The sequence below is a fragment of the Limanda limanda genome, chromosome 4 (genome assembly GCF_963576545.1).
Source record: "Limanda limanda chromosome 4, fLimLim1.1, whole genome shotgun sequence".
Classification (NCBI taxonomy): domain Eukaryota; kingdom Metazoa; phylum Chordata; class Actinopteri; order Pleuronectiformes; family Pleuronectidae; genus Limanda; species Limanda limanda.
The window spans coordinates 11,700,050-11,727,374 of record NC_083639.1 but is presented as its reverse complement, the minus strand read 5'-3'; the positions used below and the strand labels follow the sequence as shown (position 1 = coordinate 11,727,374).

General features: G+C 41.0%; 2 protein-coding genes across 5 annotated transcripts; both read right to left on the bottom strand.

Moving 5' to 3' along the window:
• Positions 1-6,920: 6,920 nt before the first annotated feature.
• LOC132999989 (probable nuclear hormone receptor HR38) lies at positions 6,921-12,305 on the bottom strand. The gene is made up of 7 exons (XM_061069809.1): positions 12,182-12,305; positions 9,688-10,529; positions 9,120-9,249; positions 8,733-8,896; positions 8,404-8,606; positions 8,139-8,317; positions 6,921-8,051 (listed from the first exon to the last, which is right to left on the bottom strand). The coding sequence occupies exons 2-7, from the start codon at positions 10,525-10,527 to the stop codon at positions 7,789-7,791; spliced, it is 1,779 nt and encodes a 592-aa protein (XP_060925792.1). The 5' UTR covers positions 10,528-10,529; positions 12,182-12,305; the 3' UTR covers positions 6,921-7,788.
• A 3,395-nt stretch (positions 12,306-15,700) lies between these two features.
• dgkab (diacylglycerol kinase, alpha b) lies at positions 15,701-26,785 on the bottom strand. 4 transcript variants are annotated; one of them, XM_061069821.1, is made up of 23 exons: positions 26,709-26,785; positions 25,449-25,566; positions 24,838-24,982; positions 24,390-24,464; positions 24,207-24,256; positions 23,405-23,479; positions 23,186-23,302; positions 22,937-23,054; positions 22,631-22,719; positions 21,119-21,229; positions 20,920-21,018; positions 20,427-20,477; positions 19,495-19,568; positions 19,144-19,218; positions 18,975-19,060; positions 18,804-18,893; positions 18,540-18,700; positions 18,304-18,368; positions 18,094-18,184; positions 17,796-17,976; positions 17,504-17,624; positions 16,707-16,767; positions 15,701-16,560 (listed from the first exon to the last, which is right to left on the bottom strand). In XM_061069821.1, the coding sequence occupies exons 1-23, from the start codon at positions 26,783-26,785 to the stop codon at positions 16,480-16,482; spliced, it is 2,211 nt and encodes a 736-aa protein (XP_060925804.1). In that variant the 3' UTR covers positions 15,701-16,479. The 4 variants fall into 4 exon arrangements, with proteins under 4 accessions (XP_060925804.1, XP_060925806.1, XP_060925805.1 ...); XM_061069823.1 differs by having other exon boundaries at positions 25,449-25,525; positions 26,713-26,785; XM_061069822.1 differs by lacking the exons at positions 24,390-24,464; positions 24,838-24,982; positions 25,449-25,566; positions 26,709-26,785 and having other exon boundaries at positions 20,427-20,474; positions 22,571-22,719.
• Positions 26,786-27,325: the final 540 nt, after the last annotated feature.

Here is a 27,325-nt window from a genome sequence, read left to right as displayed (position 1 = left end):
GATTCCAAAAAAAAAAAGTATTATGTTAAATACTCAAATACAGTATATCATATTATATTCTATCTTCATGTTAAGTGTATTGATTGATATATCTTCATATATCTCTTGGCAAAAATATCATTATGTTTTGTCTGGAAAGCTTTATAAAGCTCCATTCATGGCAAGAAAAAAATAAAAAAGAATGGTTAAAAAATATGTCAAGACTGTGGCAAAGAAAATGTATCAACAGCTGTTATCTGGCACATGATACTTGGCATGGAGAAGAGACTGTACAAATCACTGAACAAAAGTAAAGGAGCTGCAGGCTCTGTCCTTACACTGTGTGAAAGTCTGTATGTTAGTCTCTATTTATAACAGCTCCTCATGTATCCAAGGACATGTGTGATGCTTTATCACGTCCCAAGCTCTTAATGCGAAGTGTTGAAAACTGCTCACAAAGGGCTACTCGTCACAATGGTTGTAATTTCGGGTGTAAAAATTAAACACAACTTTTGGTTGAAGAGTCTTTGTGTACATTGTTTCTGTTATTTATATGTGTGTTGTATCTTATACCACCATTCTGTGTCAGTGGGTTTGCTGGTTTGCACTATGTGCTTGCTCTGACCTTGAACCCCTCCCTCCACCCTGAGACACACACACACACACATACACACACACACACACACACACATACACACAGACACACATACACACAGGCACACACACGCCACACCCTGTCCACTAGCCCCCATATCGCGGTCTCTTTGCACTTGATCACCCAGTTGGGGCTCTCTGAACTCCTGTGTGTCTATGTGTGTGCACTTCGCTGTGAATAACTTCCAGGCATGCCGCCAGGAACTGTCATCTGCTGGTGCAACACTATCCATCCTGTCAATCTTGTTTTATAATTGTAACATTCTCATATTCTCTGGCTGAGCAGAGAGAAGTTTCCAACACAGTGAGATACACATGCTCACACACACACACATGCACACTCAGGATATAGTTTTTTATTGCTAACTATACATTTCAGGCAGTGTCTTCACATCTTATTACAGTAATCAATTTCTGAAGCAGCAATGTGACAAGTTTATGGTTTGTAATATAAAGCAGTGAGTAATCTCTTTGTGTTTTTCTCTTTGTCGACCTGTGTTGTGTTTTTTTCGCTCTATATTTCATCCTAGATTTGCAAAGGTAAAGTTCAGCTTTGCTATAAACAGGTGTAACATGAATTCTTTCTTTGTGTAATCTCAGGTCTTTCTTTTAACCTCTCCGTTAAAATAAAATAAGAGCAAATTGTCATTTTAAGATTTGAAATATGATATTAGTCGTAGAAGGGCTGAATTCAAGTTAATACCAAGGGAGACAACAGTGATGGACATTAAATGTCCCAGAGCAAATTGCTTCCCACCATCCCTTCCTCTCGCACTCTTCAGAATTATAAGTCAGCGGGCTCACCATTCACTTATGAATTTAATCCTGTGGGGACTAAGAGCTCAAGACGGTGATGTGGGCCGCACAGCTATCACAGAGATGGCTTGAGCAATGACGTCTGCCAACTCATTTATCACCAGACTCCCTCTTAGTGAGCAAGACCAGATCCAATTACAGAGGTTTCTATGGGCTCAACAATAGCCTGCTATAAATACACTCAGAGGGTTTTCCACACTCGACAACCCACCCACACACGTATCAGCACTGTTGCACAAATATACCGTCCGTGAACAAATGACTGTTTTTGGATAAACATGAGACTTTGTTCATTATTTCCGCCTTTAAATACCACAATGACAGCTCATAGACCCATGCATTGTTTTGTCTTCATCTTTCTCCACTGTTGTGAGCTGCTAATTTGATGCATATCAGCAGAACAATATCAGCGCCGGTGTGGGTGTGTGTGCATCATCAACGCATTGAGGGGATTGGAGAGCGAAGAAGCACAGGGGCCCACACAGAGCATTAAACAGCTTCATAAAGTTATTTACAGCTCAGTCCATCAATAAATGACAGGTGCAACATCCTAACAAACAAACCCATTAGCTTTCCTCCTGCTGGAACAATATCCTCTTCACAAATCAGCTGCTCTCTCTCTGTCTCTCTGTCTCTCTGTCTCTCTGTCTCTCTGTCTCTCTGTCTCTCTGTCTCTCTGTCTCTCTGACTCATGTCGCACACACACAGAACTCTAACATGATCTGAAGTTCTCATGGTTACACATGAGATTTATTTGATGAATTTAAATTATTCGATAGAAAATTGTGAAGAGGAAACATCCTTATAATGATAAAAGTAAAGGTACACATTGGTATTGCAGCACAAATAAATATCATTTTAAAATGAAACAATATTATGTTTTATTTTTTACCATACTACTAGACATGATGAGCAATGCACATTTTGTTCAAGTGACGATTCTTATGTCCATTCAATCAAAAATGCAATTAATGATCCACTTTACTGAATATGGACGCACCGCAATGATCAGAATTTGGGCTCAACAATATTTTTTTATGTGTACGTCACATTTTTTCTAAACTGTTTTCATTTTGAAAAGCTCACGCCCATGGTATATCAGTGGTTTGGTGAGAATGAGTCTATTTCAGAATAATGTCCCCTGTTATTGTTGAATATGATATTTTGCTGGATTATTTTTAGCCTTGTGAGCAGCTCTTCAGATGGTTGTGTCAGATGATCACATGTCCACCACTTCAGTCCAGACTAGGGTTGGGTACCGAGAACCGGTTCCAATATGGAACCGGTTCCAATACAACCGGTACCTACCCGGACCGAAATGAAACGGAGATTTCGGTGCCTCATTTCGGTACCTGAGCCAATGGAAGACTGAGGTCTCCGCTCGTCCCGCCTCCTCACACTTCCGCTCCTTCCTTCACGGGAAGCGGCGGCTCCCGTCGGGCCCCCGCGGCCGGTGGACAGACTCTTGTCCCCGCGCTGCCCGCCCCGCGTGCGTCAGGGCTCCCGTGCAGGTGGCAGGTGATCTCCTCGCGACACCTCTCCCCGGCGCTGCCTCCCCCCCCGCCGGGCGCATTTCCTCCGTGGCAGTGCGCCGCGACCGGCTCTGGGTCGGCTTGGAAAGGCTCGGGGCGGGAGGAACGGAGACCACGCCGAGAAATGTTTCATAAAAGCGACCGCATTTTAGGGGGGCGAAGGCGGGCCGAAGCCTGCCTGCGACAGCCCCCGCCGCGGAGACACGGGGGTCTCTGAGTGAAAAGCGACCCTCAGTCTTCATTTGAGTCACGAGTCAGAGTGTGTGTGTTTTGTATTTATTTTTATTTATTTAAGTATAGTGTAAACTTTTGTTAACAGTTCGTATGTTATTCATAGTTTTAAGTTAAAAAGGGTTTTGTATTTATTTATATTTATAATCTACTTTAAACAGTTAATATATTTGGCAATAAAAAAAGCCTTTCTTAGTCAAGCATCGTTTTGTGCACTTTTTTGAAAAAAGTATCGGTTCAGGCACCGTTTAGGCACCGGTATCGTTTTAAAAGTATCGGTTAGGAACCGGTATCGGATAAAAACCAAACGATACCCATCCCTAGTCCAGACTGACATACAACTATCAGATGAGTAACCATGAAATAGTGCACATATATGTATCGTCTCAGAGTATAGAGCCCAATGATTCTAGTATTTATACTGAGCAATTTGAATTCAGCATTTTAATGTTGGAGTTGGTCATTTAATTTACTTGATGCAATATTGAATTATGAAAATACAGTCCGTCATACTTTCTAAGCACATTATTTGTTTATTCTGCAGAGTAACTGGCCAGTCAATGTGTGCTGCATAACATAAGATATTCAAATAAAGTAAAGAATCTTTAATCATAATATAATACTTAAATTTAGATTATTGATTTAAAGGAACATTTCTCGATGATACAGCTAATATTTCACATGTTCTCATGTAGTTCCTGTACCTTCGGAGAGTCTGCAGAAGCAAAGTGTAAAACACGTAGCTCAGCATGTTTGTGCAACAAATCACCTTGACAAGTGAGCCACATATTACTGGTCAGAACATAGTGTGCCCATCAGCAGGGTGTAAGACTACACCTTGTTCCTGAATGTTGAGTCTTGCATGTTGGGGCACTGTTTAAAAGTTAAGGGGCCAATGGGTGCTCCAGATGGTAACTTCACACTTTGGGAAAAATATGGTGACAAGGAACACAGCAAGTTCAAACATGACATACATAGGGGCGACAAATCAAAGAAAAAACAAATGTCATCCGTTTTTAGCGCCACAGGCCACTAGAACCACCCTACTGCTCCTCAGCATATTGATTCTTATCGGCCCCTTTACCAGCCCTATTAACACAATGACAATATTTGACCACCCAGCAAACAAACTTCAGTGACACTGCATTTTTAACGTGGGTTTTTTAGATATACAATCTCTACAATTTCTGTTTAGTACTCTTCTCAATAGTTATGATTTTGAAAAGACTGATTTTGAAATGATCCTTAAACCATCTTTACGTTATATCCTAGTGGTAGAAAACAGATCAAATGGACTTCATTAAGTTTAACTCAACCAGGAAAAAAGTGAATTTGAACTTCAGTTCTGTGATGGGACGTGGACTCATCGAAAATAGACGTCAGGCATGTATAGTCACCACTGTAACGGCCACACTCTTTCTTTCCACCACGCCACCTAAAGGACCAACGACAGAAGGTTGGAACTGGACATAAACACCATGAGGTGCTGAGTTGTCTAATGTGAACATTTTTCCAAAGGACACTGAAGTCAGTTCAAAATCTCCCATAGATGTTCAGTTATAATTCACCCACAGGCATTCAGGCACCCCTCGTGCTTTCTGTGTAGGCATCAACACAGATTCTCCCTTTAATTTCCCAGCTATCTTTATCATTACTGGGTATGAATTTTAAGTTTGGGAAACATATACATGTCAGATCAATCACTCTAATCACTGATAATAAAAAAAGAACCGAAAGAAAATGGATTACACTGTAGATAACTTTGTTTCCTGATTTAAAACAGTTTTATTAACAACGAAAGGAACTCTCTGAACTGTCCTACCCTCATTATGAAACTCTGCTTGCCTGCCGTTCCCATTACAGCTGACTTTTGGCGGCATGCTTGCCATTTTCTACCATCATGAACACCTCAATGCAAGCTAGCTTTCATATTGCCTCCTCCTCTTTTCTCCCCTTGTCCCTTTTTTCCACTCTGTCTGCCAACCCCAAAATCCAGATGACCGCCATGTGGTGTACAGTGGGATCAGGTGTCGAGCGGCTGAATGCAGCCGGTGCTGCAGTCTGAGGCTGAGAGCGCGACGATTTTGGCTTCCTCTGGTCGGGGATGTTGCCAACGTTAGCGCCATGTGTGGCAGAACAACACAGACCTGGTGAAGAGGAGATGAAAGAACACTTTGGTCAATTTTCATCACAATGACATGTAACAGACTGCAGAAGTCAAATAGACTTTCTTTTCTTCAAGTACCAGCTGAGAAGAAAATGTAAATGTCTGTATCACCATGGACTGTAAGTGAAGGTTCCTCCCACTATCCAGGAATGAAGCTAAAATAAAACACATGAACCTACATCACTGGGATAACAATCAGGTAAAATGGCAGAAACGGTATTTGATCAAATGTGTTTTGACTTTTTAGTTCAGACTATATCTCCCACGCATTAACATGGTGGAGGTTGGTTTAGTGACCAGAAGACGATCGAGACTCTTTGGCTTCACTTTAGGGAGCTTCCATGTCTTCCATGGTGGCACTGCAGCAAAAGGTCAAAGGTCCCAGATTCCCCTGGACACAATGACACATTGGCATTGATCTCACATAAACTGTCCTGCTGTTGTCAACATATAAATCAAATCTGAAGCTGAACTTTTGTTTAAGACTACCCAGCTGTTTCATGGCATGTGTTTACAATTAAAACATCAGTAAAACAGAGTGGGCGCCGCAGAGGATAAGGAAGTCAAAAAGTATGACTGGATAAATTAACAGACTGTTGGTTTGCGTATCTACGTAGAATTAGTTGACAATAGAAAAAAATCTATAATATTATGAAATGTTCTAAATGTTTATATTTTGTCACCTGTAATTCATTTTTACTTAAAAAAGGAAAAATGGCAAAGCAAGAACTAAAACAGAAACAAAATATGTATATAATAGAAATGAAACTCAAACATACGGAGGAACTGACTATTATATCTTTAACAAATGAAACCATAAAAAACTAAAGATAAAGACAATGTGACTTGTGACTTAAAAGAATTCCCTCTATTTCCAAACATTAGAATGAAGTCAGTGGTTCGTTTTTAGAAACATTTATTATCAAATATTCTCTGTTTCTGAATTCTTTTGCACAATTTTACAAAAGCCCTGGCAGTATATATATATATTTATATTTCGGAAAGGTCCACACACATGTTCCAAACAAACCTCACACAGTAGGGGAAAGATGTATCCTTCTTACTGTCTGAACAATGTGAATGAAGTGCCCGTAGCTGCTCGTCTCTTCACATTTCACTGTGATCACTTAAGATACTGCATTTCTTTAGTTCATTTTGATGGAAAATGTAAAAAATAAATCCAACATATAAAAAACCAGTACGATTCAGAAGAATGTGGAAGACAGCAGAGGTGAGGAAACAAAGATGAAGTGTCTGTGTGTAAAAGCTGTAAGGATCAGTTCAGGTCAAACATAAGATGTCTGTGGATGCTTCAAACATTGTGGGATTTGTCGTTGTATACTCTAGCGGTGTCATTTAATCTCAACATGGATGGCTCCAGTTAAAACTTTTAATTCTTGAAGATCCATTCATCACTTCATGCTCATCCAGTTTATCAGTGTGTAGTGAGTATTCAAGCGTTGTAAGCTCTGTCAAACTGTACTTTGATACTCAAATATTAATCTGACACAGACCTGAAATCATACTCATCACAGAGGAGATCAGAGGGTGACATATTTTATTCATGTCTGTAACTTCTGCAGCTGCCTGTATGTAATGCTTGGAATGAAAATGCACTTAGTGTCGCTCAATGCGGTTTCGTGGACTGAGGGTTTTTAAAAGGCACTTTGCGTTTTCAATAGACAAGTCCATTTTTTGTTCTTGTTACTACCGGGACGTGCTGCTTAACAGGACCTCCGCCAGCACCAGCCTTTACAAGGTGTCTCAAGATGGCAGCACAAGCGCTATGGTGGAACACTGTGTTTAGCTAAAGGCAATAAGGTTTGTCGCTGATAGTATCAAAATAAGTGTAAACTTTGGTCCGAGACCTTCCACAGGAGCACGATTACGATTGAAACTGTGAGACATAGAAATGAGTAAATAAAGTAGGAGTCCACAGTTCTTGTGATTCTGTGATCTACTACCTCATATTCTTAATGGGGTCAGAAAGTTATTTCAAAAACATGCTTTTTAAGAAATTAGTGTGTTTCTGAGTATGTAACCCTGCATTGCATCCCCCCAAATACACATGTCTTTTTTTCAGCTGCATAGCAACATTCACACAGAAAGCACAGCAATAAAGTCATTTTATAAATGCACACAAAAATATATATAAACTGTGTCCTGAACGGTTTATACCATTTCAGATTTGTCTTTGACAATACTGAAATAAATGTCTATGTCCTCACACAGGTACCATTTCCAGTTTTAGACCTTGATGTTAGAAAAATAATGGTCTCTTGAACAGTGCCACACAGGTCAGTGTGAGGATAGAAGGTTCACCAGTAGAGTTCAGTGATAAAACCTCAGCCTTCCTCCTCCTGTGTGTCTGCCACTTTTACAAATTAAACATTTGTATTCATGAGTGTTTCAGAATGGCAGAGTATCCAGAAAGATCTTCTCCACAATAGGTGGAGGTGGGACCAAGTCCTCCAGTTTCAGGTAAAAGATGCGCTGCAGGCCTTGTGTGCACAGTGTCCTCAGTTCGGGGAGTTTGCCCAAAAGACGAGAGAGATAGTTGGGTTGGGTCCTGGTTGGTTCTGATCCGTTTCCGTTCACGTGTTCCCTTAAACAAGTGATGAGATGATTCTGGAAGTCCTCCACCCGTTTGGGCTCCTTGAGGCCATGGCGATCTGGGTGCGAAAGATGCTCATATAAGAAACACAGTCCTGGTTTTAAATATTCATATGCAGTGAATCTGACAACAAAGGCTCTCTCACCAGTGATGATAACAAGCGCCGCAAGGCAGGAAAACAATGAGATGTCTAAGTTCATGCGGTGAAGGCTCTGGGAGAAATCCATGATGGAGTCGATCCAGTCACCGAAGCTGCGAACACACTGCAGTCGGTGTAGGACGACGCCGTTGCAGAAGATCAACTTGCTCTTCTCTGGATTTGACCTGTGCAGTTTTCCAGCCATTAGTACGATCAAAGCATTGACAGGGAAAAAACTGTTCATTCTTTTTTTTAACCATAGGAAACCAACCTGTAGGCAAGTCGGAGGATGAAGAGCTCAACGAAGGCAGATTCCAGGAGCAGCTCCTGGTCCTCAGTGCAGAAGTCTGTGAATCCTGGGATGGTTTCAGCCCATTTTCTGATCACGTCCAAGGAGCCTGTGAGCAGGTCATAAAACTGCTGAATGTCCCCAGCGTCCTCTTTTTCTTTCAGGTCGTCCACTGTCTCCTGGTACTGCAGAGGGGCAGAAAGGAAGGGTCTGTGTTACTAAAAATGATTTTCAGTGAACTGTTTGCTGTGTTTATTTTGATCCTGCATAATGTAGCCAGTCTGAGCTCTGGACAGGCTGTTGAGATTTACCTTGGAGTAGTCGAGCTTTCCAGTGGTCGGGTTTGAGTCTAAATGTGCTCTGACAAGACAGGAAATGATGTTGACACTGGGGGTCGTGGACGAAGCCTCGGCCACAGTCTTGGGTTTAGAGGGCAGACGACCCCGACGACCTTTAAGGCTGTCCGTGCGAACAACTATAAGAGGAGAGGAACACCATCAGTACATGTTGGTGACTCTCACATGGCCGTCGCTGCACCCCACCACATGAAAAAACAACTGTTGTATCAGTTTCCCTTTTTCTGCAGTTGGCAGTGTCAGGCTCCGGTTCCATATGTCATGTGTCAATTCTAGCATTGGTTTCACAAGCTAAATCATCACCAGTCACTGAAAGCTTTAAGAGAGTTTGACAAGTATTACCTTCTTTGACCATTCCCACCACGAGACACTTCTGGAAACGACAGAACTGGCAGCGGTTTCTCCTCCTCTTATCCACCAGACAGTCTTTATTAGCAAGGCACACGTACTTTGCATTCTTCTGTACAGTTCGCTGTTGAACAAGGAAGAAAATTACATTATCCTATCAGTTCATATTTCTGCACATATATTATATGATCAATTATTGGAACACACCAATAAGTATGACTACTATCTTATGTCAAGTAAACCATTTTTTTTAATTCAGTCAATGTCCTTGAAAATGACATTGGGGTAAAATGTATCTAAGGCAATACAAGCTGGTGCATTACTGGTAAATGGTTAAAATGAATCTCCTATAAATTAGCTTTTTATGGAATTGAGACTAAGATATGTAATATATAAGGGTGCCACTGTTTCAAAACAATATCATTTTATACCATTAAGTCCATTTTAAGGTAATATGAGCCAGTGTTAGGCTGTTTATAAACCTCAATAGTGGCTGGTCTATTGTAACATATACCCAGTTATACCATAGGATTTACTTGCAAATTGCAGTTCATCTGTTTACCTTGAAGAAACCTTTGCAGCCCTCACAGGTACGGACTCCATAGTGCTGACAGGAAGCATTGTCACCACAAACTGCACAGTGGCCCTCACTGGTTCCTAGGTTGTGGGCTTTAGGGGACACCAAGGCCCCCTCCACTATCCTGGGGCTCTCATGAGGTCTGTGCTCCATGGACATGGGGCCACAATGAAGGGGAGAGACGTGCTGCTGGTGAGACAAGTAGAAGGGGTCGTCCTGGTTTGGCTGAGCATCCTGATGCTGCCCCAGAGGAGAGTGCTGCTCCGGTGCAGGGCTGAAGGTGAAGAAGGAGAGCTGCTGATTCATGGGGACCTTATCAGCCACAGAGGAGGGGGGCGCCGAGGGGTAGGAGCCGAAAAAAGAGGAATCCCAGGCAGGTGCACACTGGTTCTGAAAGCCTGGTGTCGGAGGAGAGGCAGCCGCATAAACTGGGCTGCCATAGTAGTCTGAGCCACAAGACGACAGTGTTTCGTCCAGGCAGCTGAACGCAAAGGAGCCTGGGTAACAGCCATACACCTGGAGATCATCCAGCTTAAAGGCCTGGTTCTGCACCTGAGGGCTGGAGCTTTCAGTTACCATGACGTGATTGAATGACACGGTGGAGGCAGGAGGAGAGGTGGTAATCTTGCAGGAATAAGCATCAAACTCCCCCACGTAGCCATTTCCCACCAAGGTGTTGATGCTGGGCAAGGAAGATGTAGACAGCTGGTCCTTTTGGCCACTGATGTCCATCACCAGTTTGGCACTGAGGTCAGGATTCAAGAACTCTGAGCTGAAATAGGTGTCATGGGGCAGGGATGCATACTGGGTTTGGACGCAGGGCATCGCTAGGAGAGAGAACACAGCAACAATTACTATGGATGAAAATAAACCCTGATGCCTGTCTTTGTAAGATAAATATTATATGATCTAAGCAAATGTCTAATTTAAAAAATATATTTCATGTATTTAAATGCATTGTAAACAAAAACTTGACAACAAATTAGCAACTGAAAATAAGCACTGTTGATATTGGCACTGACAAGGAGCTAAGACACTGGTTTAATCCTTCAGGTTTTAATTTTTAATCCTCCATCTACACCCACCCAAACAGTAGCTTACATTAGCACCTTGAGCATGCACAGTCACATTTCCCCGACATGCCATCTCTCTGGCTTCAGGGCCAATGAGTCCTCTGCTGAAAATGGAGAGGGTGGTCCAGCTGAGGAATCCGATATTCCCAGATATAGTGTTACTGGCTGTTAATGCTCCGCAACCTCCTTCAGTTGGGGGGCAACCCTCTCCCACAGGTACTATACAAGGGAGTGTTACGGATTGGGTTTCAGGGTGGGCTGTATGCCAGCCGAGATGGGGAGGGTGGCAAAGCCTGTCTATGTGTGTGTGTGTGTGTGTGTGTGTGTGTGTGTGTGTGTGTGTGTGTGCGCGTGTGTGTGTGTGTGTGTGTGTGTGTGTGTGTGTGTGTGTGTGTGTGTGTGTGTGTGTGTGTGTGTGTGTGTGTGTGTGTGTGTGTGCGTGCGTGGTTGGGTGAATGGACGTGTATCCACAAGTGGTAACTTCCTCACTATATGGGGGTTTTGTTTCAGTACAAAATGTGCTCCGCGTCTCACTCGAACACCAGACCGATCCAAGAAAACTGTTCACACTAAACCAAACTGCTGAGTTCTTTTTTTCTCAACTTACAATTAAGTTTGACTTACGAGGAGGTCACTCTACTCAAATGTCCGACATGTGTTTTATTTTCTAAATATACACTCTATTCCCTACGTCCTCTCAAATGGCAACAGTAACACGCCCCCTGCATAAAACACATAACGAGCAAAATCTTTGATATGTAAACACAGAGTGAGCTGTGAACTATTTACTTGAGAATGTCCAGTTGACAGCTGCTGCTTTAGCTTACACTACACTCAGTCATGTTCAGCTGGATAAAGAAGTCATGGTACAGTATCATCCCTTATTACCAGGAGGGGTCTTTGTTACACAAAGTATCATTTATGTAACTGATAAACATTCACTAATTAACTAAACTCACTAATAACAAAACATACAAACTCTTCACTACTATGTATTATAGAGCAAGAATGTGTGCTTCCATCATCATTACATGACAGTTTTATTAAGTGCACATAAAACTAGTATTCAGTCAGTGGTGTTTATGGTCAGTTTGAAGTAGTTTTCTGCTATTATATGGTGAGCTATAGTTTGTAATCGTTTGAATGACAGTCAGTTATATCAACGCTGATAATCAGGAAATAATAAGTTTCAACAAAGAATGAATAGAGGGCTTATTGCAAGGCTGCTGTTGTTAGTTTGAGTTGGTTGTACCAGGTGAAGTGTACCTGTATGTTTAAATATGATTTACAGTAGACTATAGTAGCAGCAGTTTAAGACATAAAGTCGAGCATCTACAGTCAAAGTGACATCAGCACTGACGTCGCCCCCCCTTATGTAAACAAACAAACATCAGACTGTCACTCACCTGATTCGTGTAAATATCCGGATGGTGAAGCTTCTCATTTATTCCAGGCTGCAGTGAGATAGATCCACACTCATCCACACACACCGACACACACACACACTCTGGGTCACACCGATAAACTCCGAGCGCTTCACACACTCTTGTTTTATTTTGGCTGCGTCGACGGGAGGGCGGGTCCCTGCCCATATATGGTGAACGGGGCGGTGGAACTTTCCGGGACGCAGGCCAATCAGCGGCGCGCCCCGCACCGACGCTCTTCCGTGTGACGCACGTACGGGATTCCATTGACGCAAGAGCCGGGGGGATCGTGCGTGCTAAATATAACCCGTCAACGACAGCGGCGCTCACGTGGGGCTATAACTGGATGGAACGAGCTAAGAATAGCCCGGATTCGGAGGTGCAGACGTGGTGAGGGTGGAAACCTACAGGTTGTGTGTGTGTGTGTGTGTGTGTGGGGGGGGGGGGGTTCGTTCATAGGACCTGTGTTTTCATACAGGGCCAGGAAACCCCCTGAGCGCCTCCAGCACTGGTTCACTGGTAGTAAAAAAACATCTTTAAGATAGGAAGACATAAAACTGAGTGTTCAAAAGAAGGAATAAAAGGCAGAGTTTGGGAGAAACAATCTCACACAAATATCTCAACACATATTTCTCTTGCATATTTGAACAACATAAGGCCATTCAAGAAATATTGTAATTAAACGTTGCAAAGTCTCAGAAGCACAATTTCTTTTGCAAGTATCTTTGCACTCGAGTTCCAGATCCATCCATCTACTTTATGTGTTTTTGTTTTGGAATAATATATCGCCTCCTTCATGTTTCATATTATTCCCAACCACTCAGTCTTGATAATATTATTTCATGTTTTTATTTCAACATGCCTTTATTGTTACTGATATATAATATTAGTCATTTTAAATGACAGTAAAGAACAAACTTAAAGAAATCATCAGCATCTTAACTGTAAACAACCCACAGATTTTGTTTTACTTAAACCCCTCACCACATTTCCAAATATGTAACTAGTGAAGTTAAATGTTTGAAAAAGATATTATCCTTTTTTCTCTTATGGCTCATCATCATCATGTCTTATCACTCGTTTGACTCTCCATATTGATTTAACTCATGTTTTTACAGTTGCTAAAACACCCTTATCTCAAGCTCCATTAGTAGCTGCTCTGGGGCTTTCCATCTCATCATATGCGCTTCATTAGCTTTTAAAAACATGTTGCGACCATGTTGGATTGAAACTTCAGATGTAGGTCATTCTGTAGGTCAATCTATATTTGTTATGCGGTGCACAAGCTTCATCACATTTCACGTCATCTAAAAAAATCATGCACCAAATCAAAACATGGAAATTTGAACATCTACATAAGTTGTTGTTTCCAAGGTAAATAACAAGTTAATTTTTAACCCAATATGTTTGTATTATTTTGACTTTTATAATATAATTATTATAAACCAACAATAAATAGAATTTAAAAAATATTTGAATTCTAAACTTCAAAAGTAATATAAATTGATGAATACTCAATAATTGGTCATTAATATGATGATGTATCATACTTTTATTTGTCAGACAAGGTATCAGTTTTTGAATGATGGTTTTGTTATTAATTTCACGACAAATTATCATTGTAGAAAATCAGTTTAGCGACAGACTGTGTACTAACATGATCAATCCTCAGCTGGAACAAAGATCTTTACTTTGAACTCCCGCGTATGAAAATTAGTGCAATTAACGTTTTGACTTCAAGAGATGTGAAGTCGGACACCACTTCATACTATCATAATGTCATCATCATACAATTGGCACTATGCGTGTCACAGCCTCAGCTGCAGACGTCCGTTTGTCAACATCAGTTTAAGCATCACCGTATACCCCTCGTGACATAACTTCTCCACAACTACCAGGAAAAAAAACAACACACACTAACACTTGAACCGTCTCAGGGGACGTTTGGACGTGATCCTGTTTCTTATTTAAGGATGAAGAAAGTGAGACGGGTCGTTCGAGGTGTGGAGAGGTTGAGATTTTCTCTGAAGCAGCTAATGAGGCTTTTCAGGTCAGGAGTGAACAGACATCATCACACTGGGCTGTAAACACAACGCTGCTTTATGTATGAATAGAAGATAGAATCACTCTAGGCTGGACGTATCTATCTTTCTTTTTTGTTCTCGGCCACATGAGAACAAACGCATGCCAACATAATTAAGAACTGGGCAGCATTAATGTGTCTTTCAACGTAAGTGCTGTTGAAAGTGTTTTAACTGTAAAATTCAAACCTGCAGGCAAAGAATACAACACAAGGTTTTTTCTTATTTTGAACGCAGAACTACTCATTGAACTTTTGTCAGCTTGTCAACAAATTATCAGCTGATGGTTACAGTGGTGCCTTGTGTAGCAGAGATGGAAAGTAACCCAAGTACAGTATTTCAGGTCCTCTCAACAGTTACATTCCAGTGACAAATTCTGTATTTTACTGTGCAAAATTTATTTGAAAGCCTCCTAGCACATCAGTACAAAATATAATGTAAATATTATGATGTATCACTATAGCTTCAGCTATCCAGTGCTATATAGAGTAATTCAGTGTTATATACTTTGCTACTAAAGTACTGATGTTTAGAAAGAGGTTGTAGTTCTATTTGGTGATTTAGGCCTTTCACGCAGCTGAAGCCTGATAATAGTTTATTTCTTGACCATCATAACCATAACAAAACAGTCTAACTTCTTTGTGTTTACTTAAATAAGCATAACAATGTTAAAAAGCTGTTGACCAGACAAGATGAGTGACATTTATCAGATGATTTTTACTCATAGCAAGTCCAACTAAATTTCACATCTGTTAGTCAATTAAGTTTATTTGTAGAGACAGAGATCATACCATAATTATAATAAGTTATCTCAGGGCACTTTTCATACATGTCTTTACCATAATATTTATAATATTATTTACCCAAGATACGCAACTTAGAAAAGCCTCCTTCAAATGGAAAGAAATGGTGCAGTGCAATGCAGCGACTTTGTATGTCTGACGCTACTTCAACAAGTCTGCAAGCACGTCTCTCTCGCCCACACACACACACGCACGCACACGCACACACACACACACACACACACACACACACACACACACACACACACACACACACACACACACATACACACATTCAATGTACACGGAACAAAACCTTTGCTGCTGGCACTTTTCTTCACACCCTCTGGATTAGTCGTCCTGCTTTCCCTCCCACTTTGATCCAAAGGTTTGTTTTCATGCTTTAGGCATTATGCCTCCTATGGTTTCAATAAGTGGGATGCGTGAAAAATAACATTGCATCAAAATCAATCTTCACATAAATACTCAAGTCACCACAAAATACAAGCACTGTTGAGACCTGACAAAGGTCAACATAGAAAAAATACTACACATTGTTTTTTACTGTATGTTTTTAAAGTATGCTGCCATTTGTCACAATTTGAATCAATAATATTTTATTCGATTCCTGTATTTTGTTTGAACATATTCCAAAAGGCCAATCAGCAGGAGAAGCTTGCTACAAAGATGCTGCAAAGTTACAGGACAACAACACAGAGACAATTGATATGAATTATGTCAAGTACTGTATATGTGTATTAAAATACTCCAAGAGGCTGCTCTGCACAGCTCTGTAAATCTGGTAGTACAGTGCATTATACTACACGTATCAACATGTATATAATAAACAGTGACGAAGAGACACTGGAATGAATATATTCTATATATTTGTTGACACGGAAAGACATCTGAACAGATCATGGAGAGTAAGGTGAGCTGCTTCAAGCTGCTGTCGTCCAGAACAAAGCTGCATTAGGAAGCAAAGGTGAGACCTAACAAGACACCACTGTTAATTTGACTTAGCACAGAAGAAGCTAATGCAACATGAATGAAGTAGATATATACTCCTTATTATATACTGTAGACACTCTATTATTTCATATACAAACACAAGAAAGAGATGCATTACATTTAAGTTGGCAGACGATGGCATTGATCGGACTGAGTGGTGAGATTTGCAATTCAGCGTTGGTATGTCACTGGGGTTACTGGGTAAGTGCAAGCTGTCTTTACTTTGACTTAGTTCAGAACCATATCAGGGATTAAGTGCAAAGCACTAATACACACTTACATTACAATAACTACACACTCAGCAATCAAAATCCTCTTAAAATACACATGCTGCATCCTGGTAACGATCATACAGGTGGTCTGCTGTGACCCTCTGCAGCGTGGAAGACGCAGTGGAGACACTTCTTCACTTGAGGTGAAAGAACGATGATGGTTTGGTCGGTGAAGCCATGAGCATGTTCGCTTGGTTCTTGTGGGTTATGTGGATCTATAACAATAGATTATTATAAGACAATGTTGTGTTAAAATCATAGAAATAATGTTGCTCAAGATGTAGCTCTTTACAATGTTGTTACCAATGTCTTCAAATATTCTAAACACAAAACACAATGACTGAGCTTGAAGTACACTTACAGTGCAAGGAGGTTGCACCCATGGTTCCCCGTCAATCTGCATGGGCAGAGCTTTGAGTGTCCTACACACACAGAGGAGAGACAGTGAGATTTAATCATTCTGTATCAATTATATGTGAACACAGTAAATGGTAAATGGACTGCATTCATATAGAAATTTTTAACAAACACTAAAACACTTTGAGGCCCATTCACACACACGTTCACACACTGCTACTTGGATATATGTACATAAATATATATATATATATATATATGCAGTGCTTTTTCCATCACACATCACCTTAACACTGTCGGCACAGCCCTAACAGGCAGTGGGGTTCAGTATCTTGCCGAAGGACACTTCATCATGAAGAGGAGCCGGGGATCGAACCACCGACCTTTTTGTTTAGTGAATGACCCGCTCTACCTCCAGAGCCACAGCCGCCCAATCATCATGTCCAAATGTGTGTTTACACCGGACGACAAGGAGACGGATACAATAACAGGAACAGATGGTTGGGTATTCTTGATATATTTATCAGAAGAATAAAATGTCTGCACACCAGTTGAGTCTCCAAATAAAGATTTAAATTCACTCCCAGGTTTCAGGCAGAGGTCTGAAGAAGGGTCTGTACCCAAAGTGTTACACAAGAAAATAAAAAGCTTCTGGGAGCCTTCACTGGTGTTCAGATATTTCTAATATGTGTCTAATTTTTGTTTGTTTTGTTTCTGTTGAGCCCCAATACTGGATGTGTATGCTTTTGTATATACTTTCTGAATTTTTTACATATTTGTCTAAAGGTAAAATTGCACAACCTGATGGTGATTTGAGACGTCTGTGCCAGTCTGTGCCCAGCACTCTTCAGTCCAGTGTAGATTTGTCCCATCTCCATAGCTCCCCCGAGCCCCACCACCTCCAAACGCTTATCACTCATGTCTGCAGAGTGAAGGAACACACAGAAGAACAGAGAGATTAAATCAGTATTGGAGTCGACAGGAGTGACTACATCTGCCTGAAAGTAGTCAGGGAGGGTCCAATGATAATATTTGGACCCTGTGCGTAAAGTGGTTTAGGAAAGTAGAGACGGCCCAACTACTCAAGCCTCACCCTGTGAGATCGTTTTAAGAAGATCATGATCAGTGATGACCTCACTGCGCTCCGCCTCTGGCAAGCCATCAGGCTTCTTGGATTCGCCCCAGAGGTTGGAGCCGCCGTGCATGCTGGGTATGTTGAGGACAGCTATGCCCTCCAGTGACATGCCACTTAGGTCCAGTTGTTTCCCACAACACTGGTGGAGGCACAATAACAGGTTGTTTTCATTATAAGTAACTAAAGCAAGACTTTGAGCGTTAGCATATCATTGGTACTGGTGAAACAAATGAATGACTGTGGGAGAAATGTTCACCTCAATCGAGAGAACCTCCTTTAGCCTCTTGCAGGAAGCAGAGATGGTCTCAGAAGTGGCAAACTCAAAATACCAAAGTTTGTTCTTCATTCTTAAAAAAAAAAGAGAAAACAAAAAGAACTTCACTGTCATTGATTTAAAAAACAACAACAACGTCATCTATGTTACACTCTTCAGGAAAACACTCACACAGGTAATGTAAGTCCTCACCTGCTGTTGAACCTCTGGGGGTGTTTCTCTCTCATGGAGTGGAAACGGTGAGCAATGGAAGCATCCTGCTCACATGGACACAAGCACAATCATGTCAAATCAGATAAGAAGCAACATTTTATACTTAACGTTTATGACAGGAAGAAATTAAAAGATTTTTTGCAGATAGATATCCGTTGAAGGCTTGAATAAATCAATCAATTATTATGTGAGGTGTGTGCGCTGTAGAGACTCACGACTCCAATAGAGAAGTAGTTGTTGATGATCTCATTTGGCACAGGGTCTCCCGCCTCTTCAGAGTCGTCTGTTATCACCCGGATGCTCCAGCGGTCCATGGGAGTCAGCTTGCTGGCTTCAACCTCCTTCAGGATCTCCCTCAGGTCAGTCCCCTCATAGCCTTCCATGGAGTTACAAATAGAAACAGCATATGCCCCTGATGTAAGTACCAAATCCTGGGTGATACTAGTTTTGTTTTAGAGGTAAGGCATTCATGGTTTTACCTCCGCCCCAGCGTAGACAGCGAGCCAGGTCGTTCCCAGTACCTAGAGGCAGGACGGCAACCTGAGGATGCACCTTGAGGTCTGCTTTGTCTGAAATCACAGGTCACATCATTTAGCCTCGGAGACGGTTGTCTCTGTCTGCTCACTGAAACCCAGAAGGACCTGCTGTACCTAAAGCATCCAGGAGCCAGCCAACGGTGCCGTCGCCTCCACACACCAAGATCCTGTAGTCCGGCAGATTGTTGAAGAAGTGCAGTCTAAAAGATGAAAGTCAAAGTCATCAAGAAGAAAAGACAAACAGACAAAGTGCGAGGCCCACGGCAGTGAAAGTGCGGTGTACCCTGGTGCAGGACCTCCGTTGGACAGGTTGTACACTTGACGGGGGTTCAGCAGGTACTGAAACTTCCTGAGCACTCTGCAGAAAACACAGACACAGAAGGAAAGAAGACCAAATCAACTCAAAGGGGAAATATTCTTCATCTAAAAACTATCATATATTTACACCAGGGGTGGGAATCATAGGGGAACTTTTAATAATACATGAATGCCAAGAGGAAAACTAATATCAACAGATTATTTGGTATAAATATTGCACATAGAGCTTGGTAACATATTTTTATTAACAGTTATATGTTTTAAACTCCTATAGTGATAATCTCTCCCAACATTATCAAGACTTTGAGCTGCTTACCTCTCACCCTGCTTTCCTCCACTTTTGGGGTTTACGAACACCAACACAGGATGAATGTCTGGAAGTGGAGCAATCTGAAAAGAAATGTGCAACAGAAGAAGATACAGGATTATTTAACTCATCTGGTAAAGCAACATCTCACTGTCTGACCACCATTGAATCTAGTACCACAGGTTGTGTTCACGTTTTTTACTTTATTTTAAAAATTCCTAAAACTTTAAGGCAGCATCATCATCACCATTCAAACTCATATTGTTGCTTTATAATGCGGAGTCCATTTGTGTCTTATTTAGCACTAAAAGTAAAATTGCTTTTCTCACATACTGTAATGGCAACAGCAGATGTTTTATTATTGTAAACTTTATTCAATTGAAATATTTTTTGCAATGAATGTTCAAAAATATACTTTAAAATATGTCTTTAAACAAATTAGAAACACAAGTAGTGTATCCAGCAATTTATCAAATACAGCTGTTTGGGACATACTGAACAAATGTGTTGTAGAAAAGTGGATTACGCTGCTTTTCTGGCTTTGATAACTTCTTATCATTGTCGTATTACTGTTCTCTGTCGGGAGGCAAACAACAAACAAGCACCTTTCAAGCTTTCAAGCGGTATCTGATACTAAAAATATAAAATATAAAGCTTAAGCATTGGATCAGAGAGCTTGTCTGTGCAGATGCAGACAAACCCACCACTGTTGTGTTTGTCCATGACTGATCTGAACCGAATAGATCACAGAGACTCTAGTATAATCTTTCTAAACATGAAAATTATACTTAGTAATCACTAAAACTGGAGATCCTGCCCGAATCAGTAATGAGCAGATGTTAGTTTAGGCAGAGGACATGAAAGAGAACTCCCATAGAAGACACATTTGTATAGCTGCAAAATATATTTTAAGTATGTAGGAAGATCAGATGAAGGCAGACCTGCAGGATGTGGCCATCAGGGGTAACATTCAACAGGCTGGTGTCCTCCTCCTGAAGGAATCAAAGGTTCATTCAACAGATTATTAACTAGCAATAATATAAATAATCATTTCATTTTCTTAAACCAAATTATGGGATTGATATTTATCTTGTGCTTAAGCTGCTCATTATTGTTTTATCGCTGTTTGTCTGATTGTAAGCAGGAACCTGCAAAAACTATTGAACCAATTTTAATCAAATTTGGTTGAAGATTGGGGTATGGGCCAAGAAACAAGGCATTCACTTTTGGAGCGGATTTAATTAAAGTGAAATGTGGCAGTTTTCAAAAATTTTGTGAATTTGTCAAGAAATAATGTCAAGATTTTCAGACATATTTACGGGCCTGATATCGATAAATGTGTGCATTTGGTGCAGTTAAATTGAATTCAGCAGGATTGTTGGGCCTTTGCTAACATGTGCACACTACAGAGTGAGCGTACTACTCAAGTTTTACCTTTGAGACGGCGTATATGGCCCACGGAGGCAGTATGTGATCTTTCAGTGGCCCACAGTCACAGGGCGACGAGCCAGAGAAAATACACTCATCATGACGCTTAAAAAGAAACAGGACTCAGTGAACATGGAAAGAAGGGTTTTTATGTAATTCATGCATTACTGTATACATATATAGAGTATACATGTTCAGTCCTCACCATCTCCTGGCACCATGCACATCGCTTCCCTGCTAAAGTTTTGATCTTCTTGTGGCAGATCCGACACTTTGAAGATTTACAGTCGGCTCTGATCCAGTCGTGAGCCGCTACCTGAGACGCAGAGGGTAAGACAGAGGTGAGGTCCCACCGGTGTAACCCACAAATTAACTCCCCCCGAGGAGCCTTTGTTTGTGCGTTGGCTGTTAGCAGCATTACAAACATGACACTTGGGAGAAGGATGTGGTATGAGTCAGGGAAGAATCCATTTTATTATGGTGCAGATCCAGATCACGGAGCGGATCAGGGAATTTCACCAATTTCCAAGGGAATCGTATATGGATCTTGATGAAAAAAATCTGGCACATTCAGGGAACTGATATCTATGAATCTAAGCTGGACCATGCAATTTGGTCCAGCTTGATTGAATATACGGCAACTGCTGGGCCTCTTCTGAGGGATATTCTAGTTATTTTCACCATTTCTCCACCCATAGAAGGGACTCCATCCCCCAATGTTGTTTTCACATATTGGTATAATATCTGGACAAGTCTTAAGATGCTAATAAAATCCATTTCGGTGAACAATGTTCATGTTTGCCACTGTGGTGCCAGCAAAACAATCCAGCCCTGAATGACTGCAGGAAAGAATTACATCATTATTGACTCGCTGTTAAAGTTATAGACGATTGCAGATTTATGACTTTCTGGATAACCATCGACTTGGCAGACGTGCGTCACCAAATCAAATATCCTTGAAGGGCACTGGCAACTAAAAAGTGCCACAGCAAATGAAAAATTTTGGGCGGCTCACTGTTGAGATGCAATAATGATATTGTGAAGCAGTGAGTTGAGGCTGTGACACGGTTCTGGACAGAATCATTGTCTGCGTTCGTGCAAAATTAGGACATTTAAACAGATGTACGGAGCAGACTGTGCCAGCTGTAATCCGCACTTCAAAAAAAAAAACACTGATGGGCTGCACTTATTACAGAGTAATGCACCGTAATGCTTTCTGCTGATAATGTGTTCACTCTCACTGACATTTGGGTTTTGCTCAGGGACAAGACAACTGCCATGAATGTATTCTACTAAAAACATGGGAACGGTAATATAACCTCTGCCAAGGAGGTTATGGGCTCACCCCTGTCTGTTTGTTTGTTGGTTGGTGGATTTGCAAGTAGGATTATTTTTTTTTAAACTACTGGAGGTATTACCACAAGGATGTGGTCTGCATCAACAAAGAAGCCATTATTTTGGTGCAGATCCAGATCAGGGGCAAATTCAGAATTCTAATATTTTCTTCCTTCAACACTGTGAGATACGTGGTTTTTCAACATTTTGTTCTCAGTGTGGGCAATTAGTTGCAGATCCAAATAAAAATCTGGATCTAGTGAATTTAAATACTGTTTCACAAGGGGACTCTACTGGTTGAGATTATAGATTAACTTAACACTGAAAAACTTTGACAAATAGAAAACGACAGTGGTGAAATAGTATTGTTGTGCTTTCTTACACCGATCTCCTTTTTGGATTTGACAAAGGTGCCAGCACAGGGTGCAGGATTCCTGTTGGCACACTGATTGTGGACAGTGTACTTGCAGCCTGTGGGAGGAAAAATAAACCCAAGTTAGAAAGTGACCGAATTCAACAAAAAAAATTATCCACAGTATCTTATGATTCTATTACTACATGTAGTCTTATCCGGGAAAACCTGCGTTTACCCTAAAAGCCAACAACACGATTTGACTCCCTTAGTTTAGTTTTATTAACTATGTATGAGGTACGTGTCTGCTCCCTAGTGGCAGCTGTGAGCTCTTACAGGTGCAGCAGAGTCCCTGCTTTCCAAGGCCGCGCAGCATGTTCTGACACACACTGCAGTAAGTTGGCTTGTTGTAGTGCTTCAACCTCCAGATGTGCTGCCCGTCCTTCTCTTTCATCTGTGGGTAGGGGAAAGAGAAAAATACATCAAAAAGGACTTTGTCAAAGGAAAACATAAAATAGAGCATGAGCAATGTAAAGCTCTACTGAAACTCTATAATGTGGTTGGTACATTAAATATGTTTTTCACCTTCAGTCCAAGCAGAACAAGTAAAGGCACATTGTTCATGCCTCCCTTCAACCATTCCTCCAGTGTGACGGTGCCGCTGTCGTCCACATCGATGGCTGTCATCATGTCTTTCAGCACCTGCACAGTCACAAACACATCTCCGGATTATTAGTCATCCGTCATGTATCGTGTTCATGAGCTTCTGGAGCCAGTTCTAAAATGAAAAAAAGAGATTCATACTGGTCTGAGCTCAGCCACGTCCCAGCCCAGGTAATCAGCTGCTCGCACCATCTGGGTGATTATACGATCCACTTCCTGATGGAGAGACAACACAGTTTACACTCACAGTGGACATTGGTGTGGCCTTATAAATCTTACTGCACATCCAAATGCAACCGTTCAATAAGGTTTATAACACCACATAATTAAAAATCTTGTGGATCACTGAAATCCTTTTTAAACTAGTTAACAAATGTGAGGACCTTTGCTGAAATTATCTGCAGACTACAACTGTAAATTCAGTCCAAGTGCAGTTGGGTCTTCTCATTTAAACACCCCTCATTTGTTTGTTTAGTGATGTGAGGTTGAGAGCTGTTTATATCTTTTTCTTTTGGATGAATAAGAACTTGTTTTACCTAATGAGCTGGCTTCTATTTACTGGACTGTAAGGAAATAAGGAGGAGCATCAAATTAAATGTATTAACTAACCTTGAATTATGATTATGACATATTTGATGGTGAGGTGCCGTGATTGTGTCAGCAACTTTAACAATAAACAGTACATAACACATTAGCTACACGTTCGCTGTCAGAAGCACTGTCTGTGCTGCTCGCACACATTTGACTAAACAATTTGCAAGTAAGATGCCCACCTGAGAGATCTTTATTTTAGAAAGCAATTGTAATTTACTGGACAGTAACCCCAACGCAAAACATTATCAGCAAAACAAAACTGTTGAATGAATGTGCATGTGTTCACTCTTGTAATTGACTACGAAAGCGTCCCATATATTCTGTGAATTTGTGAAAAGTTTGAACTTACAGAACTGTCCAGGAGTCCGTTGCCATCTTTGTCATAAAGTTTGAAAGTAACTAGAAGCAAAATACAGAAAATCAGTGATCCAACCAATGTTTCTTCATTTTTCAGGCGTACACATCATAGATAACATATACATAAAAATATATATATAAACAAAGTGCGGTAGATAAGGAAGATCAAACCAACACTCAAGCTTCTCTCGAGGCTGTCCTTCCTCCAGCACTGAGAAGTAACAGGACACATCGCGAAGAAAGACCCCTTCTGAAAATAAAGAGATATGCAGAACATTGTGACCAAACTGGAATCATCATTACATCACTAAAGCCAAAACTGCTTTTTTTAGGTCCTGATTGAACTGTAGAACAGGAATAAAAAAAGCACATATTTGATCAAAGCTGGTTATTGGAACAGGTGCACTAATCTCCGGAGCTGTGCCTACGTCCTTGTTCCTGTGACGCAGCACTACAAGAGGAAAAACATCAGACAGACAAATATGTGGGTGTCAGACAAAGGGTCCAACAGGAGAAACTGTTTGTAGCAATTGTCTTTCTTTGATCGGTTTATATTCTAACTTGCATCCCCCAACCACCATCTGAGCTCAGTGCTTTTGTCTCAGACACGCAGAATGATTTACCTCCTTTGGGCAGTGGGCTCTTTGTGCTGCAATCCTGCTCCATGCGTTGGAAGTAGTGGAAAAGGCGTTGGCAGAAATCCGCAGGAAACTCATCAACCTCAAGGTACGTCTTGAGGAAGTGACTGAAACCCACTGCGTCAACGCACTGAGGAGGGAAATCAGAGCAGGTGTCAGAGGAGACACAACAACAATATGTTAATGTCACATTTGTATTTAGGGTAATGCTCTTTAAAGAAACCATGAAAAATGAAAACATTTTGAATGAAGGCAAAATTCCGAGTGCAGATGAAGAGAAATTTGTCAACAGCTAAGCAGAGAATTCAAGATATATGTCGATTAAGTTTCCTATATTAAATTAATAATGACATTTATATTTACTTGGGCTTGAAATGAGAAATAAGCATGATTTTCACGATATTTGCAATAATTATTTTCATCAGAAACATCACAATAAAATAAACTATCAAGAAATAATGAACTTCTAAATGTAGAACCACATGTATAACTGTGCACAACTGTTTCTACACCCTCTAGCTGTTGAATGCACTAATTGTAAGTTGCTTTGGATAAAAGCGTCTGCCAAATGACATGGAATGGGGACAGTCTCTTACCTTCCCCATGCTGTGCTGGGCCAGTCGCCCTCCAGGGTGAAACTCCTTCATCACATCTTTCACCCTTAGATTGCTGTCTGCAAACAGAGAGTTGACAGGACATGAAATCCACTGCCACCTGAAGTGAACCTGTTACATCGGAAAACATCAATCTGCTCTGATGAAAAACCTCACAGTACAAGTGAGAACAGAGAAGCTCGGTGAGTGAATGGATTCTTTATCGGCCATTAGTTCCACACATTGATTACATGGCTGCCGAGACAAAACACGTGAGTTCATCACTTAATCGTGGACGTGGACAAACTGTGTGTATCCTGCATTAAATCTGGGTTCCGGCCCTGCTGACACATGGCAGAGCTTTTTTAAAGGGCCAGAGAGGAGCAGGTGTAATCATCCATTCTTCTGTTATCCAACAGTACAACCCCCCCCCCCCCTTCTTTACCCCAACACTAAAAGCATGCAGACCCATTTCATTTCTTTCAAACAAAGCCTCTCAGTGGAAGGCAGCATATTTTTAGCCCCTTTCTGTTTCCTGTCAACAGGTCTATCAAACTCTGCATTAGCTCAAGAGCGATGCACTTACATTTTAGAGTTGCTGTTTGTGTTTCTGTTCTGATGCTGAATGAGCCTCCAGAGAACATCGCACATGTGACGCCTCTTTGAATTTAATGGTGCATGAATGAGAACTTCCTCATAATGATGATGTCTACTTAGCCACATCTGCTGCTCTCACTTCTTGTGTAATACAGATATCCACAGCTTACCAGCAGTCTCTCACAAATTTCAGGTATATTTAAAAAATAAATTTTCTTTGATTCTGTTATGACACCCTAGCTACTGGAAAGATTCAATGTTTCACTCGGTTTGAATATTAGTTGCTTTAATTGAACAGTTAATGCTGAAAGTTATGTTAGTATATAATAAAACGAGATAATCGTTTTTTAGTCCATTCGTGGGGGCATTTTTTGTGTTATAGCAGCAAAGGGGTCATGCTTGAAAAAAAGCGACGTATTTATGTGTGTAAATCTATATTTTGTATTCTGTGATGCAAATATTTATACGTTTTTACATTGATTCATTCTTGACTTGTGTATTTAAAAGCAGCTGCACACATTCCAGAGAGATTTTCTGCAAGTACCGATGCAGACTGAGCATCAATAAAGCTCACCTTCAGATGATCATGTAATGTGTTACATGCAGTATTAACATGCTGCTAATATCAACTAACTGATGAAATGATGTAAAGTGCCAAAGTTAAACTTACATTCCATGTACTGCTGCAGCTGGATAAAATCCACAGGAGACAGAGAGCCCTCGGTGTCGTCGGGGGAGGCCATGTCGATCAGCTGTGTGAGCAAAGATAAGAACAAACAAAATGACAGGACGGTGAGGGAGGTGACCAGGATGAAAACATCCAAGGCAGGAGCATAAACAGTGAGAAAGGTGAAACAAGGAGGTGGCCTTTCATGTTATAGGACATGCTCAGTTGTGTCAGTGACTCATGGGAACTGGTTTGCCTCCATTCCTTGAACTGCAAACAAACGGTTATAAGTCAGACACTCCCTGGTTGAAAGATACTGATCACCCACTTTATCTGGTGTCTGGGGTTCATCTGATATCTAAATAATTACAAGCATCAGCAGTGAACATTTCACAATGGACAATTGTGAATATAGCAAATGTTATGCAGATAGTTGATAATAGCTTTAAAGTCGTGGGGATTGGGGAAAGGTGTGCAACTAAATTAATCAACATCAGGAACTGGCCACAATAAACCTAGAAAGGAGCTGCAAGTGATACTTTGAGAGTCTGTATGCTGCAGAGAGTCAGTCGCTTATGAACTATTAATAACAACATGATATTAATCATAAGTTACA

What these genes read in the sequence shown, in the direction of transcription:
- LOC132999989 (XM_061069809.1), bottom strand. Translation starts at nt 10,527, where the DNA reads ATGCCCTGCGTCCAAACCCAGTATGCATCCCTGCCCCATGACACCTAT. An exon ending in GGTGGGAATGGTCAAAGAAG is followed by an intron (nt 8,897 to 9,119) that starts GTAATACTTGTC and finishes CTCCTCTTATAG; the next exon opens with TTGTTCGCACGGACAGCCTT. An exon ending in ATCCTCCGACTTGCCTACAG is followed by an intron (nt 8,318 to 8,403) that starts GTTGGTTTCCTA and finishes AAAACTGCACAG; the next exon opens with GTCAAATCCAGAGAAGAGCA.
- dgkab (XM_061069821.1), bottom strand. Translation starts at nt 26,785, where the DNA reads ATGGCCTCCCCCGACGACACCGAGGGCTCTCTGTCTCCTGTGGATTTT. An exon ending in GCCTCGAGAGAAGCTTGAGT is followed by an intron (nt 24,257 to 24,389) that starts GTTGGTTTGATC and finishes TTTTGCTTCTAG; the next exon opens with TTACTTTCAAACTTTATGAC. An exon ending in AGGAGGTTCTCTCGATTGAG is followed by an intron (nt 17,977 to 18,093) that starts GTGAACATTTCT and finishes TGCCTCCACCAG; the next exon opens with TGTTGTGGGAAACAACTGGA.